Here is a 19,932-nt window from a genome sequence, read left to right as displayed (position 1 = left end):
GACATTCATTGGTTTTTGTATTTAACCCCTTTGTTACAGTGTCTTTTTTCACCACATTGTTGCACCTTTTACGCAGGTCACACCTCAACACCTATATCAAAGTTTTTTTCAGCAATATCCAGAATAATTATCTGTTGTTTTTTTTTTTTTTTAGAAGACTTAACATTTTCAAAAAATATCCTACATTTGTTTATACCAGTGGTCGGGAACAGGGATAAATTACCCCACATGGGGTAAAATGAAATTCCTGGGGGGTAATGGACGGACAGCCGGGCATGCATATGAATCATTCTATAATAGAATGATTCATATGCATGCCCGGCTGTGCCGCAGGGAGGCTCTAAGCCGGACGCCCGCTGAGATGTAATTACCAGCGGGCGCCTGTCTCCTTCCCTGCAGCTCCGCGTTAGCCGGAGGCTGGAGTTCTGTTCTGAACTCCAGCTTCCGCCTCTCTCCATGTGCTCTATGGGAGAGACGTCATGACGTCTCTCCCATAGTTCCGAGGAGCAGCCGGGCGTACAGGACGGCGGCGGATGCAGGAGCAGGGATTAAGGTAAGTGGGGTGTTTTTGTACAAGCGGCACTACAGGGGCATAACTATGGGGGCACCACTACAGGGGCATAACTATGGGGGCACTACTACAGGGGCATCGTATGGGGGCGCTACTACAGGGGCATAACTATGGGGGCACTACTACAGGGGCATTATATGGGGGCACTACTATAAGATTTCCTTCCTTTCAAATCAAGGGGGTAATGGCGGCGTATATAAGTATATTTTGGGGTAAAAGGTAAAAAGTTCCCTGACCCCTGGTTTATACCTTAATATACAACAATTAAAAAGTACCAAAAGTGTCCAGAAAATTGTGATACAGAGAACAAAGTAACACCCATATTGCATTATATCCACATGTAATACATAACACCTAATAGCCACATTCAAACATACTTTGAATAACAAAATAGATAACTTATCTGAAATCTTTACCAGACCACTCAACTTCAAGGGTTTCAAATTCCAGATATCCAATACTTGATTCAATTTCAATAGTGCATCAGCTGAATAATCTTTAAAGAAATGATGATGTAGGGGTATTTTGTTAAATACTAGGGAATATATAGGTTGGAAAAGTAATTGAAGGCTATGTAGTCATTGTAGGCTATGGAAAAAAAATATCCATCACAGTCTTCTGGTTGATCAAAGCAAAATTATACTTCCCCCTTTACACATCAAACTCGGACTCGTGAAGAACTTTGCAAAGGGGATGAACAAAGATGAAGAAGCTTTTGAGTATCTGAGAGCAAAATTTTCACTTCTAAATGATGCTAAAGTTAAAGAAGTAATCTTTGCTGAGCCCAGGGTCTGTGTTGTTAGCCCAAGACTTTCTGGACCCGGCATTCCAATTCCTTCAGCCATGCTGAGTAAGTCTCTGCTTACGCAGCCTGGCCAAAGCAGCAGTCATTCTGACCGATGGTTGCAATGGTGATCTGAGGCAGAATCTATAAGCACTGCATACAGGAGGTGTCTATTTCCTAAAGAAACTTCCTGCTGCATTTGCATTTAGTTAGACGGTATTGCATAGCCCCTTCCGACTTTGCAATACTATCCATCTCTGAATCAGGCCCAAAGTCTTAAACAACATAACAGACCACATCCCGAACACTAGCTATTAGTAAGTATCATGTTTGGGGTTTTAAGATCCGAGTCAGGACCCGTGGACTGGGCTGACGAGTAATAATGGAATAGTGGTGGTTGAATCAGAGGTCTACTCATTGGTGAGACCCATGTGGTAAATGCCTGGTGCCTATAGAGAGGTCAGAGACACCTGGAAGACTTCCAGTCTATCCCTGGAACCAACTGAGTGGAACTCAACCCAATTACAGGTAATTGGTAGCCTGTCTGGAAGCTGCTAACAGATGCTGCAAACCGATTACCAGATCTGGGCCACTGGAGCCTAGACCCTCATAGAGGAATGTAGATCCAGCACCCAGTCCCCAGCAACCGAAGTGAATGCTGGGGCAGAGACCCAGCACGAATCCAAACACTCTTAAGAGAGGACCCTCAGGGCTACAAACACCATTTATGGTGGTACCGATGGTATAGTGATTGCAGGGACTCAGAGAAGGTCAGGAGCTGCGATGCTGAGAGTATGCAATGTAATTGCAGAGCAGAAGGTAATCTGAAGTACAGTGAAAGTATAGTCCACTAGAACCCGGAATGAGCAGAAGATTTGTACTCAGAGGACTTGCGTGTAGTCAGGATCACTGTAGGCAGTAGACTTGGCCCTTGATAGCACTAGGAAAGTTTAGATGATGCCCAGGAGACTTCAGACTACTATGCAGACTGGACCTTTCTTGAACCGGATTGGGACCAGAGGTAGCAGATGTAGAACCGGATTGGAATTGGAGACTTGAATGAGACTGAAGGTAACAGCAGCTTAGTCGGAATGGAACTTCAGGCTTGAACCGGAATGGGACCGCTCTTGTCAGGGATAGGAGGAGGCGGTCACGTGAGCGCAGGAGACAGGTAGAGACTGGATACTAGTGCTCACCTTATTAGAGCTAACATGACTGAACCCATGACCCTCAGGAATGAAGTTACAGTGCTCTGGGACAGAGTTACTAACCTTGATAATGCACCGCCGGACTGGGTAAGCATGACTAAGTCCCATTTTGGTACCGTAAGAGCATAACGGGTAAATTCCACTCGAGGCAGCTGCCAGCCTATTGGTTTATGCCACTCCAGGCTTATGGCAGTCTTCTGTTATTCTTTTCTCCTAAAATACTGTTTAATTTAGCTTTATAGCTTAAATGAATCATGACCTAAATTATTATTCATGAAAGTGAAGGAAAATCATAACTGTTAAAGAGCGGGATGTACTAACGCTAAGGTCTGACTGCATTACCCATATGTACAAAGCTTCGGAGAGCTTGCTTTACCAACACTATAGATGATGTTGCCTAATAGAAGCCTATGGGCTTCTTACCGCAGACTTCCCCAATAGGGATCCAATAGGATCCCTCCCAGTGTCCCCTCGCAGCTTGCACATGTGCTGGCCAAAGGCCGCGCATGTGCAGAAGGACTCCCAGGTCGTAAACCTGGAAGTCCTCATGCTGCAAAGGGCAGATCTTATCAGAAGAGCTGTCCAATGCGATTTTAGTCTCAATTGTTCATGCATACCAGCTATACACATGCATACCAGCGCTAATAACGCCGCTGTACATGCGGTAAATGGTGCGATGAGTGGTACATCCCACCCAAATTGTGCTTTCCAGTAGAAATTCAAAGTGCATGCCATTGTAGGTATAGCAGTGGGATCTGATCCTTGCAGTCCCTAAGGTTGCAGAGTAATGTCATGAGTTTTGAGGGAAAATAAGGCAGCCCACTCTTTCATAAACCAGAAACATCCTGTGGATGCGCCTTCTCCAACTCTTTGTCCTGTTTAGATGATCACCTGTTACGAAATATTTTGCCCATGCGGGCGTGTCGTGGTCAGTGACTGCGTTTTTTGCCGCAGTTGCACTGATTCAGGAGACCATGGCCCTCATTCAGAGCCGCTCGCTATTTGCGGTCGTTCGTTTTCTAAAAAGGGGTGGCTATTCAAATGAACCGTTCGTACTTTGCGGTCTGTTCACGCCTCTAAGTCTGAACGAACGAGCAAAACATGCGAACGTAAATTTGAAAAATACGCCCCCTAGCCGCTCGCACCATACGTCATGTCCGCTATTTATTTGATTAATCGAGTACATCGAACAGCGTCTGAACTGCTCGCTATTCTTGTGGTTGGTTTTTTCAACCACTATTTTGCGAGCAGTTCTGAGTTAAAAAAACCTAGTGACGTGGTCAATGACACTGCTGGATTAATTATGCACTCCCTTAAAACGCCCGTTTTGACCTTTAAGCACGCCTGCGAACGGATTTCCACTCCCCGTTTTCAAGCACCTTCCCCTGTTACCACCCACATACGCCTCATTCTGTCACTCAAAATAGCAGGCATTCGCTATTTTGCGAACACATGAATTTCGGCCGCACTGACTGGTTCGCGCATGCGTATAACGATCCGTACGCATGCGCAGTTGGGCAAACATCGCTCGGAGCGAACGAGCTGCCGCTTACGAGTGGCTCTGAATCAGGCCCCATGTTCAGACAGAGATTCTGCCCCTCCATAGGGATGGTGCAGTGTTCCATGGTATATTTTAATGCGCATAGTGGCAGAATGGCGCTGCAACTGGTGGGTGTTTCTGTACGAATCCCATCGGCTGCAGCATTAGCATAAAGACGCAGTCGCGGCTGTTAGAGCGTGCACCTCTAAATCAGGCCCACAGTCTCCTATTTTCTCAGATATCTTTTCCAGGGATTTTAGGACTTACATTTACTGTGACAGTGGAACTGTAATCACACAGGTGCACCGTACCCATGTGAACAAGCCTAAAACTGTCTGGAGAAAAGTAAAGAGGATTTGCATTAATTTACATATTATTTGCATCTAATTTTTCTATTTTGGTCAAAAATCCACAACAAAAGATACCGTGTAAGTTACTTCATTGATATATAGTTTCTTTGTTAGCAGTCATCATGTTTTAAAAAGTTGTCATTACATTATCATAATTGTCATTTTCAATATGGTAGTATGACCGTGTTTAGCATTATTATTATTATTATAAATGATTAGCCACAGAATGAGAGAGTGCAAAGGAAACATTTGATTGGGAAATGGACTTGGGCAAATTCCAGTATCTGGACCATCACAGCCTCTTATGTTCTCTGTGCACCAGCAACAAAATAAAAGTGAAAACTACATATTGAGAGTTGATAGCTGCAAATGTGTGCAGCATGGCATGCTACCTAGGAATAAGCATATCTTATTTTTTTTAAATGAATCCGTTTACATTATCTTTGTGGACAAAAAGATATATACATGTAACTCAGCCATTCATGATAACGTAAAAGATAGATGGGATTGCCCGGCTTTAGCTGCCTACCATCCGAACCTTAACCTGGTGTGTCCACATACAGCTTTATATTTACACAAATACATTTATGTATTTGAAATAGCCCCCCCAAAAAAGGGTGATTGCTTCAGCACAGCAATGAGTACAACTTGGAAATGAGGGATGAATTACTGTCCCACGTACTCAGAGGAAGGTCAGTTCATTAATAATGCAGCGGCAGCTGCTGATTGTACCTGAGTAAGCTGCGGTTATGGCAGCATCTGCCTTTCCATTGAGGTCCTGGAAAGCAAAACATTTTCTGATAAAGAGTCTTAGAAGACCCGGTTCTTTGAATTACATGGGAACCATCCAGAACAAACTGGAGATTAGCATAATGATGATGAGAATTTACTTTGGCTGCTGTAGAATTATAATATTAACTAATTGCTGTGGTATTTGTCTTCCTGATGTCACAACTGTCCCCCTCCCCCTAAGGAAAAGGCTCTTGTTTTAAGAAACTGCAGGAAATCAGAGAATTATCATAAATATTCACCGGTTTTGCAGCAGTCCAGCACCTTCTCCTGTGGGGCTAATCTGTCAATCATTTATATATATTCAGGAAAATATTGTTTTATCACTAGCATTATACAACATAGAAAAGGAAAGCAACCAGAATTAACTGGAATGGAAATTAAAAAAAATTTTTTTAACCTTTTTGATTTTCAGTGCCTGGCAAATAAAATGGAAATAAAATAACACTGTGTGTTTTTTGTATGTGAAATTCATCGGCATTACTTATCCTCTCTGACACCGCAGAAAAGGGATTATGCTATAAAGAAGCATAAATAATGATACAGCATGTAGGACGCTGATAACAGTCATCTGAGTCACTTTCATGTTTACTAAAAATATGATTCACAGGTCCTCATATAAATTCTGCATAAGGAGAATACCCGATTATCTTGTCTAGAACACACGTTGGATCAGACATTACAATGTCATTTTATCTGAGGTTTTCTAAGATGCCATAGCTGGACTCAGTTGAGTCTTTTTCCAGCTGGTAACTGTTGCTGAGCATTCATTGTAACTTCCTCAGTGATCACATGGTTATCCCATTTAACCAATTCTTAAAGTGAACTCGTAAATTACTAGTGGAGAATGCCATTTTACAGGCAGTACTAATATTCAACATATCATATAGTATAACTGAGCAAAGTACCTATATTTTCTTTCATTTCATTATTACGAATATTGCTTCAACCCACAATAATCCCACTGGGTGTATATGTTGGATGCATGCCTATTTTCAGATAAAATTTCTACATTTATAAAAATGAAAGACTATGGGAATTATGTAATCGGTTCAAAGATTATAGAACCGGTAGGATTTCAGCAATTATCCTAATTATTGCACGTGAACGCGGTAGCAACCCTGGTTACTGTGCAGTGTGAAAGGGCCAGGTTGAAATAAGCCGGGTTGAGTGACCCGGATTTCTACTCTGGTCACGAGAAAGGTTGAACACGTTTTCAACCTGGCTTGCGGAGCAGTGTAATCGGTTAACCCGGGTTGATGCGACCTGGGTTCTGTTCACTGCATAGGAAGAGCTGCTGCTTGGAGATGATCTCATCATCCAAGCGCCGACTCAACATGTGATGGCAGTGATGTAATCAACCCGGCATTAGTGCCGGGTTGAGCCGCCAGTCTGAAAGGGGCCTCAGCCGGGTCGCATCTGGGACGGACCTGTGATCAAAATACCAGGTGCAACCCGGCAGTCAGATGTGAAAGGGGTATCAGTTGTAATATGGGTTTTGCATAACGTAATTGCCGCTTTAAATGTGGCAGCAAACTTGCTAAAATCCAGCCGCTTCTGTAACAACATTACATAACCGCCTGTAACTTTTCCTATTCAAACAGAACAATTTAAGTTGTTTCTCCTGTCATTTTTTTTTTAATGAGCTGAATCTTACATAATAACTTACCCATATGTATATTCCATAAGCAACATTGCTAATGCTGGAGGATCAATACAATTTACAAACCCCAATGAGCAGGGCAAGTACTGGAATTGAAATTAAAATCTGTAATACTTCTACTTAGTTTTATGTGCTGAATGATTTTAGAATAGTATACTGAAAGTGTAAAACTAGGTTGACAACATTTAATATAGGGAGTGAATGTTTTGTTTGCTTTACACGTAAATTATAGTGTTTGGGCTTTCTGCCGGAGGTGCCACATGTGAATCATGTTGTCAAGAGCCTGATCATTTCAAAATTACAGCGAAATCTGTCAGCTCATGTGTTATTCTGTGAAGTCCTGCTTTCTAGTAACATAATTACACACTTTATACAGAGTCACTATAGGGTAGCATAGATACTAGAGAGGATAAGTGAAGCACTGAGCATTCACTTGCCATTGAACATTATGAAAATTGCATTAGTCAACAGAGAAGCATTACCTTCCCACCAATGTCTTTATGTTATTATTTCTTTATTAATCAGAAAAATAAGTTTTATTTTGCTCACAACATACACTTGTAGATTTGTTTGTTTTTGCCATTTGATGACAATGTGTGGGTTGGAAATTCCACAGAGGTGAAACAATGTTCTGTGTACTAATTGTATATAGCAGGCACTTTTATTGGTGTCCTGCAAGGAGAAGTTTGGGAGTCTAGGTCTGTATTACAGATAAAGACTTCAAAGAGCTACCCACAGGCCTGGTACTCAGCTCAATACACATCAAATAACATGTGTTAGTTTTATATATAATGAAGAGTTAAGCTGCTAGTTACACTATTCACAACTCTTGCAGGTCGTTGGGTATGGATGATTAAGTTGGACAGTTATGCAATGAGTTTACTGAATATACACCACTCACTTTAATGGCTGGTATACATTTGCAGGATTATTTTAACTATCAGATTTAATTTACCATCTTTATGAATGGTCAATTTATGAAATTGTAATCGTCTTCTCAGCACAATAAAATTGGGCTGAAAGTGCTGTTTTTGCTCCTTGTTTTAAGCATTTGTTCATAGATTATTACAACAAGAATATATTGATTATTGGATGAATAATAAACTTGATCAAATGTTTAATGGACTAGCCAAACATGGTCACATGCCTTATGAGGTATTGTTATTGTCCTCAGTAATGTATTTAAATTGAACACTTGTGCGCCCAGAACATACATAGGGAAAATACGTAGATAGAAGCATTTTTACGTGCATATGTTGCCACATCACAGGCCTGTAAGAAGTGTGTATACTTATGCCCCCCCACCCTTTCTTCTGGCTAGCATGGTGCTGGAAACGGCACCCTGCAGCCAGTATCGTTGCTGCAGTGCCACCCAGAATGTCCTTTGGACACACCAAGTAGGCACCCTGCAGTCTGTGCAGCCTCTCGGAGCGTCCTCAGGACTCTACAGGCAGTGCTGCACTTCCCAGGGCCTGCGGCCCCACCCCTTCTGCATGGCATCATGATGTCATGCACTTAGGGGGGCAGGATGGCACAGGGCACTCTTTCGCCCAGCTGCATTGCTTATTAATACAAATATAAAAATACCCTAGCACCTAATCTTTTACCTCTGTGCTGCTGTGCAGACATCCGAGATGCACTGCACATGTGTCCCCAAATTTACCGCCGGGAGACGCAGATCGAAGTTGCATGGAGATCCATCTAAAACACAAGAGTTACAGTTGTGACAAAAGTTGCAGCCGCTACTGCATCTGCGTCCACCGTGAATCACCCGTCTGTGTGGAATGTGGGCCAAAGCTTGTCTAGCTCTTTATAAATGATGCTTAGGGATATATTCCCTAGGGACAACTGTACACTAGTAGGAATAACCTAACAGTATTACTACTATAGATAATAAATAAAGGCAGTTTGCTGGTGCCCCTTTTGCATCTTTGTTTTTTTGGGGGTTTTTTTGACAATGTTTTTCTTCTTATACACTCTCTATAGTGTGCCCTGTTCCATATGTAACACTGCATTTTTTGTAGCCAGAGACTCCTGTGGCAAGGAAGGGGTTAACTCAAGAAAATAATTTGACAAAAGCACAGAATTGTATGACCATGTAGTGTCTGTGCGAATGGCTCAGACCTTATGAGGCAAGTAATAAATGGTGCTTTTATTTTCTTACACAAAGGGGTCACAATAGTATGGGTAGCCCCCTGGCATCTTAGCAGAAAAAAATGTTTTGGCAACAAAAAATAATATTTTGATGTTAGATATATATAGATCTATTTTAAAAGCTGAGTATTAAAATGTGAAACAACAGCTATTAATTTATTTAGGTGCTTTATCCTGGTGTCATAGAGTTAACAAAACTATATACAACTGCTCCCAACAAATAATTGAGATCTTATCCTGAATTTGACCTGAAATATAAAGGTATTGAATTGATTGTGCACTGGGAGTTGGATTATGTCTCTAAATCACATTATCTTTCCTTGTTTTTGTCTTTTGGAACACTTGAGGCATCCACAATATATTAGATCAAGCACTGTAGAAAAAAAAAACACTCTCTTATTACAAGAGTGGACCTGGGGATACATTGATCTGTCATGTGTGGCTTCCCCTCTGGCATAGGAGAGGTTAACCGGGTTCACGAGAGGTGTGATAATTGTCCATTGCCACAGAACATCATCTAATCCTGCAGATTTTCTCTCTTCCTCCCTGTAATTTGATGAAATGCTTAAACGTAGTGAAGTTATTATGTGGGGTAAAATGTTTAAATGGAGCTCTTGTGGGGTCACACAGGTACTTTGGACACACAAAGCATAGCTACCAGAAATATATTGCCTAGTGATTCCTTGTAGAAGAAAACTAACCTTCATTTTTAATAACACTTTGCCAAAATTGAGATTCTTTTTGTAGTTAAAAAAATGATGTTTAGTAAAATAACTGCATTATGTCTAAATAATTTTTATATATTTTGAATGCCAAAAACCCACAAAACAATATGAGCACAAATGACTACATTGGAATCTATCAAGCAGATCAGTACAGAACAGGAAGATAATAATATGCATACTTCCAATATGAAGTCTGTTCTCGCTCTGGATCTCTGTGTAACCTAATATCCTAGATTCAACCCTGTTACAGCTGTTTTGTTATCATTTACATTTTGGGGCTGGCACTTCTCTTCTGTGTTTTTAGTTTTCCCACCCTTCCCCCTATATCAATTCCCCTGCACATCTATTGCTCCAAGCACACTTTGGTCAGCCCCAGATTTTATGGCAAAGGTCTTGACCTAAATGTCACACTGGTCCATACTGCTGCCCCTTTGGCTGAATGATGATGTAGACTCTATTGTGTTGAGAGGTTGGTCTTGAGGGCAGTGCACTCACCCTAGAAATCAGGACCAATGAGCTTTCCAGTCGGACTCTCGGAGAACAATGGGTCAGCCGGGTATACAAAACCTTACAATACAAAGGAGCTTGTAAAAAGTGTACATTTAGCCACACCATACGTTGAACCTTCACACCCCAATTCAACTCTTCAACTTCTCTTTCAGTTGAACAATTACATAGAATGTGTGCGTCACTTTCTTTTTAAGTTCCTCATGCAATTATGTATTATTCTAAAACTCATTCCATTGTGAATCCAGGGTTTAATTTTGTTTTAGCAACGCAAGATAAGTCTTTGTGTACAAACTCTATTGGTAAAATTGACTTCTTTGACCAATGAAGTGATCACAGTATTTCTGTACAAGAAAGGGTAGCAATTCTCTGTAGGTGCATTTTATGACTGCCATTATTTTAATCCAATGACGCGGTAATTCTGCAAAGAAACAACAGCAAGTATAGCATTATATTGTGCATTCCATCCACATAGTCACAGAATATCATAAGTGAGATCAGTGACCCTATTTCCATTTGTGCTAACAGCTGTAAGGAATGCTACATGACATACCCATTGCTTTTTAAGCTCCAGGCAAAATAAGAGCTTGGGAAGCTCATATCAATACTTGGTTTACATTACAAGGTGAAGAAGCTTTATTGAAGGATGAAAAATTAACAATCCATTTCATAGCAGGCACTCTTGTTTGTTCTCTATATATCCTAGCCCATAAAGGTATACATAGAAGACTCTCTCTGCAGTAAGATTAGACTGCTTGGAAATGTAGTCCGTTTTAGATTGTTAAGAGGAAACCATCTACTTTCTTTTCCCAAGAAGCAGGGAGAGCTGTAAAGCAAAAAATATGAATTATGGATTAGGCGTATAATTATTTATGAAGTTGCACTAATTTAGCCCTAGGCACTGTAGGTTTTTATAGTGCTGAAGCAATATGAAATGTGTACTTTTACATCCTACTTAAAAGCTCTGTGCTTTATGAATGTAGAATTTTTTTCTGTGTACAGTCAACTTATGAAGTTTCATCTAGCTATAGGAGCAACAGTGATCCACAGAACAACAAATTGAAGCTTTTGTGGTGTATATAAGCTGAGCGATCAGACAACGATAACAATATCGTTGTCTGATCGTCTTGCGATATCGAACATCCAGCACACCAGCAACTTACCAACGACTATAATGACCCGAAATGAACTATCGCGGGTCCCTTTAGTAACTTGCTCGATATTGAGCAAGTTGACCTGCATGCACGGGCGATGCACGATATCGATATCGTCCATATGTGCCCGCGCATCGCAAGTCATTGGTGGGTTGGAAGGGACCAAAAACTGATTGATTTGAACGATAACGATATGTACGATATCGCTATCATTCACATCAATCAGTTTTATCGTACCGTGTGTACGCAGCTTTACACTCCAGTTTATATAGCTTGTGCAAGATTTATTGGCTTTACAGCATTAGTTAATGGGTTCCTTAAACAGCATTTATGTCAACATAACATTATATATTCATTGACACACAGAGGTGTGATTAAATGCCTATTTCAGCAAGGTTAAGTGCTTTTATAGTGTTATTAATAATTACTGACACTATCTACACTCCATTTGTTATCATAAAAATCTTTATCATTAGGGAGTGATTGAGATTCTCTCTTTGGACTCCGAAACTCTATTTTGAGCTATGGGTGTGCAGTGACATCTAGTGGTAGAAAGTTGCCTGAGGGGTTTCAGCACTAGTAACTGCTGTCCTGTTGCTTGTCCTTGTCTCTAGCTAGAAATACCACTTGATAACCAATCCTCAGATCATTGTTCTGCAGATGGCAGGCTTAGGTTTCAGCTCACATCTATTATCACCATGGGGGAGAGCTGACATATAACAAAGAATCCTTACTGTGGAGAAAGAGCGGGGCATCTCTGTAATAATCTTTCTGTAGGGCTGTAAAAGGTTAAGCTAGCAGAAATAAGTAGCAAGCATAAGTAATGTTCTCCAGCACCTATTCCTTAAATAACTTGTACCTTCTGCACATGACGGTTATATAAAATGCAGCAGAAAAAGATTAATAGTTCAGTTGCAGATTTTTTATTTTATTTTGCAGATTATATTTTGGCAAACCTGTAATACAGGGTTCTAAGGATGTGTTTTATCCAAGCGATGCCTCAGTGGATAATAAGGCATTTTGAACAGTATAGTTGGTAATATTAATCATAGCTGTTCTTCTCTATCCTGATCGGAGTAACTGTTACTCAACCATGGGAATAGCTTAAAACATGTGGTATTTGCTATTCTGTTCAATTGCCTTTAGCTGTCCTCCTCAATTTGAAGAGAGCTGCTTGTTGAGAACACAGTTCAGAAAACCAAGCAGTGAACCGTTTACAGCTTTCTATCACTGGTATACACGCAGTGGGCTTCAGATAAGTAGGACCCTCGCTATCTCTGTATTTCAGAGATAGCATGACTAAATCTCTGGTAATGATGACCCACTCAACTGGAACTCATAAATAAGGATTGATTTTACCTGACAAAGAGCGCCAAGATACACTGACGTAAATACCTGCGAATGAAACAACATTCTACAATCTAGCAGCAGCTAATATATTATTTTTCTCCTTCATAAATCAGTGTGCAGGGCTACTTGCTGCATTTCTAATGCACTTACATGAAGTGCAAAACCAACATATTCCAGATACTGTACATAAAGGGCTGCAGCAGAGTTGAGCACAAGTCGAACGCTATTGCGTCCTGAACTAAATGCATATTCGCCAATATGAGAGTCTTACATATTTCCCTTGTGGTGCCTTAGAATTAAAATACCATTATTTTATGCCAATATATTTAAGATTGTGAGCTGCTGAGCAGGGCCTTCTTATCTCTTTGTCTGTTAATGCCCAGTCTTGTTTTATTACTGTGTCTGTTTCCATCAGTAAATCACTGCAGAATATTCAGGCCCCATAGAAAAAAATGTTAATAAATAAAAGTGTTGGAGTAGGATGCATAGATGTCAGAGAATGCAGAGAACCCTCAGTAAGGTAAAAATATGGGGAAGGTGGACATAAACCAGAGGGTGATTAAAATTGAAGGCTATTTGTCAGGCAGTTTTGATGTACAGAGGTGACTTTGATTCATGTGAAGCTAAAGGTTATGAGTGTGTGTTTTCTCCTCTCTTTACAATGGTGCCAGAGGTGTGGATTATGGACACTCCATAGGAATTTGGAGAGCAGGCTTAGTAATTCTGTACTCTTCCTTAGGTAACTGCTGTTTGGGAAGAGGTTTTTTTTCTGTTACCTAACATCAGTATACGGGAATAAGGAAATGTCTGTCTCCTTCATCCTGTATTGCCTTAAGCATGTCTTTCAACAGTCATAATTACATATAAATATGTAAGTGCATTAATAATAGTAGTTTACTCCATATTGTCTACATAAATAAATAACTGGAGTGTAACTAAAAGTACCCTGTGCAGAGCAGTAATCTATAATGGATGCTTATGTAACCACACGTATATTGGGTGTTTTTATGTACAAATCACTGCATTTTTTCTTTATTGTAGAGCCCAGAAGAAAGTACCATGTAAGGTTACTTGCTTATAATAATATGGATGAAGGTTATCAAGCGGACCAAACAGTCAGCACACCAATTTGTGTTTGTAAGTGACTCAGAACATCTCAAAAAAGGTCATATGTGAAAAATAATTAAAAGTTTAATCATCATCGTCATCACCACGCAATGGAGGCTGCCATTTTGTAGGGTGTACCAATTTGAATGAGAGTGCCTTCCTATTAAGGCATGAGGCACATTAGCTCAGCACAGAAAATGGCTGACAGCATTGGGTGTGGGTGACAGGTACACATTAACTGAATTGGTAGAGGCTCATACAATAAATATAGGCAGCAAAGCAAGACCATACTAAACATAAAGAGGCCACACTTATCATTGTAATAATTACTTCTGAACATTTTCACAAAGACTGCATCCTACCAAAATAAAAATTGTTGTTGGTTGCTGAAATGATTGCAATTTGCCTTCCCAACACCATGGACTATTGAATTTATATAATGTATATCACTTAATATATAGTATGTACTGTATTTTCTTCCCTTTTCAGGAATATATGTGCAAGTCCTATTTCAAGCGCTGCCTGTATTTATTGAAATGCTGTGAACCATAGGGAAGCCTGCTCACTCCTTCCTAAACCTAATACTCATGTGGTGCGCTTAGGAGGGAGAGAGTTTAATAGTGGCTAGTGTAGGGACTTCCTCTGATGTAGGGAATATACAGGGAAGCACTGCCTGCTGCCTGTGCTGTGAGCATGTACTGCTGAGTCACAGGATGACTGGCAACTCCGCTACCTCAATAAGCGGGCCTATGGTGTGTCGGCACACTTATGAGGTCACTGATAGGCAGAATCTGAGAGAGGATATGAGTGGGGATTCCTGAGAAGGGGACATACAGTATGTAATGTATTACATATTCCTATAGGATCCTGCTCTGGTGACAAAGATGCATTAACATACAGCCATTTGGCCCATACTTTACAATAGCTATTTTTTCTGTTTCCTTAATACAATAAGCTGACCCCACAGTGTTTTACAGTAAGACACCTTCAATAGTAATATAATTTGTGTCTAAGTATAACATAACATATATTTTAAACTTTAAAACTCAGAACCTGTCACAAGGTGAATTTAACAGGTATTTATTTTTAAACTTCGAAATAGTAAAACTACCATAACATTCTAGAAGCTTCCACTAAATGTAAAAAAAAATTCTTCATTTCTGCTTTCAAATAGCGGTCCCTGATCACATGATACCCCCTCCTCCTCCGCCTCATCATCTGTATGCCAACGCAAGCAGCTCCTCTGCTATCTACCTACACTGGGGGCGACCTGCATTCTCCTCTGGACAGGCGATAAACTATACTGTGCGCTGCAATCCTGTGGGCCTGCAGAATGCTTCCTTAGTGATCTATCTCCAAACGTAAGTAACTTCTGCACTGGTCACTTGTTGCACAGCAGCTGCTACTGTTTTGGAGATAAAATGCTTCATATATTTGCTTTTTTTTGTAACCTTTCTATTGTCATGAGACAGATTCCACAACAAAATTGCCAAATATTTAAAGGGTAAAGGTTGGCAAACTTGCAGAACTTATTAAATATATATTTTGTAGTATTTTTTGACTCCCAGGTGTAACATTTCTATGTTAGCGAATGTGGGAATAACTTTTGAAGACCTGCTACTCTTCCTGATTATAACACTACATATATTGAGATGCATTTTCATTATGTAGCAAAACATGATCGCAAATTGTGTTGTAACATGCACATTATAGATGATTGGATAGTTTTGTATAAGCATTAAAATACATCAAACACGCTGAATTGGGACAAGTAAAGTTAAAAAAATGCAACTTAAAACACTTGTAAAAGTGCACAAGTTATGGTCACGCTTGGTACAGTGATTTTTGGATTCACTTCCATTTAACATATTTTAAAAATGCATGTAAAAGGCATAATACTTTTACAGATATATTTGTAAAGATTTTCTTGGCTTAAACTGCCCAGACAAGGTACAGTCTTTGTTGGTCACTTTGGTTATTTGGAACAAATTGACCAAACATGTATTGTAGTGTATTGTATTGTATTGTATTGTAGTGTATTGTATTGTAGTGTAGCGTAGTGTGTGGGCTCATCATAACTGATTCTGTGTTGTGAAAATCGGGTTTAATCGGGACAACCCCAATTTTGGCATGTTTGTCGGCTTTGCTTCACTGAGAAATGTAGGCGTGAGCGGAGACACCATCTTGGAGTTCTTGAGGCACTTGTACAAACAAATCAGTGTAATTTGACCACATATGTGCAACCAAATTGCACACTGATCTGGTTATTCTGCAATTATGCCATCTAGCTGCATGTGTGCTCGGCTTTAGGTTAGGGGCCCTTTAAAACATGTTGCATGGTAAGGTCAAAACATTTACAGATCCAACAAGTTCAACATTTCATAAATTCTATTTGCATTAGATATGAGTGAAACGTGTGTAACAGTAAAGTGGAATATATAGTTTGAATGACAAGTCTAAAGAATATTTTATTGCTCGCACGTGTATGTATGTAACCATTTACTGACATTTTAACATTTCTTTTAGTATGATTCCCTGTATCTGTATACATCCAGACAGGCTGGAAATTTGATTTCCTGAGCGATATCCACTTATAAGGACATATACTTTCCTGTGTGTCCTGCAGGTCAGAGCCTCACATTTTAGTTCAGGATCTTGAAGCAAATACCAAGTATGAGTTTGCAGTAAGGCTGCATGTGGACCAGTTGTCGAGTCCCTGGAGTCCTGTGGTTTACTATTCCACCCTCCGAGAAGGTAGGAGTTATGAAAGCCATTTACTTTTATAGCGTATTGAATGCTAGTAGTCCCACAGGCCTTGTAAAACGGTGTCTACACTGACTGCTGAATAGAATGAGGACAGTTACTGTGAGCGCTAGTGTAGAACACGTATTTGTACAGTACATAAAACTGAAAGTGGTTCATGTAAATATGATGTATTTAAAATTAGATGCATTTAAATTATTTATGATGCTAAAAGTAGAAAATGCTTTTTTGCCTTTTTTTTTTGGCATAACATAAGGGGCAAATTCAGGTAAAAATGGTAGTAGTAGTCCTCTTATTTCGGCTTAGTGAATTGTTTTCCTAATGGCTAATACACACTTTTGCTCAAATCAGAAGCTGCAGTTAAAACTCTGTGTTAATAAAAGAGATGGATGGTAATGTAAACACAACTACATTCGCTCATGGATCGCAGTTGCTAAAATATGCTAATGTCTTCCAAAGCACAGCCGAGCATAGGGGCGTCCACTGCTAGCTTCTCCTATCCGTCTGACGACGATGCATAGACAACCTTCTGCAAACACCGCAGCTCTCTGACACTCCGAGAGTTCTCATACTGCGCAGAAGAATGCAATGGCTACATGAAACGGCGTTTAGACTGTCCGACACGTCTGCGGTTCTTATCTAACCCCACTGCCTGTGGCCCCCTTCTCATATGGTCTGGTCCCAGAATGTTAACTCAAATTATGCATCGTAATGCTGGGTGCACGCTGGCCGACATATCGGGCGTTCAATTGAACGGCCGATAAATCATGGGGGCGTCTGCAGGTGTGTACCAGCGATATGTCTGTGAATTACGTAGTTTACAGACCTATTGCATCGGATGTGCAGCACAGCCCATGGCAGATATATCGGCACATCGTGCTGTTTGTACGGGCGGAATGAGGCCGCCAGTGACTGACATCACAACTGGGCGGGCACATGTAAAGATTTTGCCAACGATTAGTAAGTGTGTATGCACTTACCAATCATTCAGATAGACGGATCCTAGTGTGTATCCAGCTTTACTCTACTAGAGGTTCACTAATATGGTGGAGCAGGGCAAAGGATGAACCTGGGTGCTTGGTTTGTTTCTATGGAAACTACACCAATATTAACCCTCCTGACAATTAAAATGGGCAGTCCTGGCACACCTCTATTCCCTCCATTATAAAGTGTCCTTTGTCCCTGTTCTTTGCAGTCTGTGGCCTCTCTAATAGTTGTCCAGGTCCCTCTGTAGTGGCTGGCCACACTCATTAAGCTTGGGCCCCTACCACTGCATTCCCTGGTGGGCCCTTCATGCCCAGCCGGACACTGTATGTGGTGCTCCCCACTATCTTCTGAGCGCTCTCCCAGCAAGGCTTCTCTGCTACCACTCCCCCCTCCCCTGCTTTCCCTACTCCCCTGTTTCCCCTGTCTACATGCAGTTACTGATGTTGTCTCTGTTTTTATTTCACCTGTATAACCCAACTGTATAACTGTTATATTTCTATTTTTTGCTCCTTTGCTTTGATGTCACTTTTGCTGCATTCAAATTGCAGAAAATAAAAAATAAAAAAAAACATAAATAGCCACAAGTGAGCAGAAAAATTATCCAATGTCCACAGCCAATGTTCATCTAAACTCACAGACATTTAAGACTTTACTCTACCTGTATTGTACTTTAAATATTATTGTTTTCATGCAGCCCCTACGAGTCCACCCATGGATGTGAAGGTGACACTGATTGAGGAAAATACTGCTTTGGTCTCCTGGAAACCACCTGGGAACTTGGATTCCGCTGTCACCCGTTACACAATACTCTATGCATCAAGAAAAGACTGGGTGGCTGGCGAGTGGCAGATCATGCAGAGAGATGGTAATTATCTTGATACTTCAATCATGTTCATGTGTTTGGTCCTGGTTGGTTTTACTGATATGTGTACAACAGACCATGTGTGTCAGTATAAGCACAGGTGCCAACTTATCTCTGGCCCCCTCTGGGAGATCAGGAGACGGACGGTCCAGGTGGGGGATGGGGGAGTGCGGTGCCAGTAACAGCATCACTGCGTTACCCTTATATAAACATCATAGATCAATGTGCACCATCTTTCTCTACAGTTACTTCTATTGGTTTGTAAAACATTTATGTGTAGACAATAAAGTACATATGCAAAAATTAGTTAGAGGTTTTATGACGCCAATTAATAAATAGTTATTACTTTATTACTTTCCTTGGATTTGCTTGCATACAGCCTTGCTTTAAATCATTAAGATATATTGAAGTTAAGAGGCCTTAATGTTGGAGTGGTGAATTCATTAATGAATAAATGGACTCTCGTTGATTGAAACACTCTGGAGGTTTCCACAGATGTTTCTCTTTTAATTTAGACGTTATGCCTGGATAGCCTTAGATCTGGCTTCACTGAAAGTCAATTAGACTTACAGTCTCTATACTTGTATTTTGATCAGTGTTTTATAGTCTGAAAGTCTGTGAAGTATCCTGACCCATGACAGCTTTATAACATGATGCCAGAAGTTATGTCACAGAGGACAAGACACAGCTGCTGCAGAGAGAACTCTGCTCACCTAACACTTAATAACTGGAATGGCGCTGTAGACACTTCCCATTCTGTGGAGCGGTTGTTTATTTCTTTGATCCAGAAAAGCTGCACAAAGGCCTGATAGCAGAATACATTCTCTACGAGTCATGCACATATTGCAGATAGCCCGGGGTATACAGTCAATAGTATTATTATTGTTTTTGAAGGCTGAAGGTCGACATTGATGATGTCGACATAGTTAAAATGTCTACTGCGTCATAAAGTCGACATAAACATGAGGGTTAGGGCTAGCTTTAGGGACAGAGGGCCTAAATCAGATATGTACGCTAATGCATTCACAACTGCATTCTCTCACAGAGACATTTTTACACTAACACTGTTTTAAATCTTATTCTTAATCCCGGAAATGTGACAATGCTGTTATTAGGTAGCAGTGAAAGATTCTCGGCCTCATACCGGGATTTACGTTAATGCATTCGCAACTGCGATTGTCTTACAAATCGCAATTGCGAAAATAAGCTAATGTCATCCAAAGCTTAGTGAGTATAGGGACGCCCACTGCTGCCTTCTCATATCCATCATGTCCATCCGACGACGTGCATCAGCGTAAACATCGGGCAGCCATGCAGTTTCTGAGTGAACAAAAAATATGGTAGTTGCTCAATCAGCTTAATATACTGCAGGTGCTTGTAAAGGGCGGGGTTTACACTGAACACAGAAAAAAGAAAAT

General features: G+C 40.5%; 1 protein-coding gene across 1 annotated transcript in view; it reads left to right on the top strand.

Annotated features, from left to right (window-relative positions):
- The window catches only part of PRTG (protogenin), a 114,972-nt gene that overhangs the window by 83,502 nt on the left and 11,538 nt on the right, over nt 1-19,932 (top strand). Inside the window, exons 12-15 of the mRNA XM_088443075.1 lie at nt 13,837-13,932; nt 15,077-15,263; nt 16,529-16,656; nt 18,347-18,517. Of these exons, the coding sequence (XP_088299201.1) occupies nt 13,837-13,932; nt 15,077-15,263; nt 16,529-16,656; nt 18,347-18,517 (582 nt within the window). The remainder of the gene's footprint in view (nt 1-13,836; nt 13,933-15,076; nt 15,264-16,528; nt 16,657-18,346; nt 18,518-19,932) is intronic.

This window comes from Taudactylus pleione, unplaced genomic scaffold (assembly GCF_031769625.1).
Source record: "Taudactylus pleione unplaced genomic scaffold, aTauple2 ptg000019l, whole genome shotgun sequence".
Taxonomy (NCBI): Eukaryota; Metazoa; Chordata; class Amphibia; order Anura; family Myobatrachidae; genus Taudactylus; species Taudactylus pleione.
This window is presented reverse-complemented; position numbering and strand designations above follow the sequence as displayed.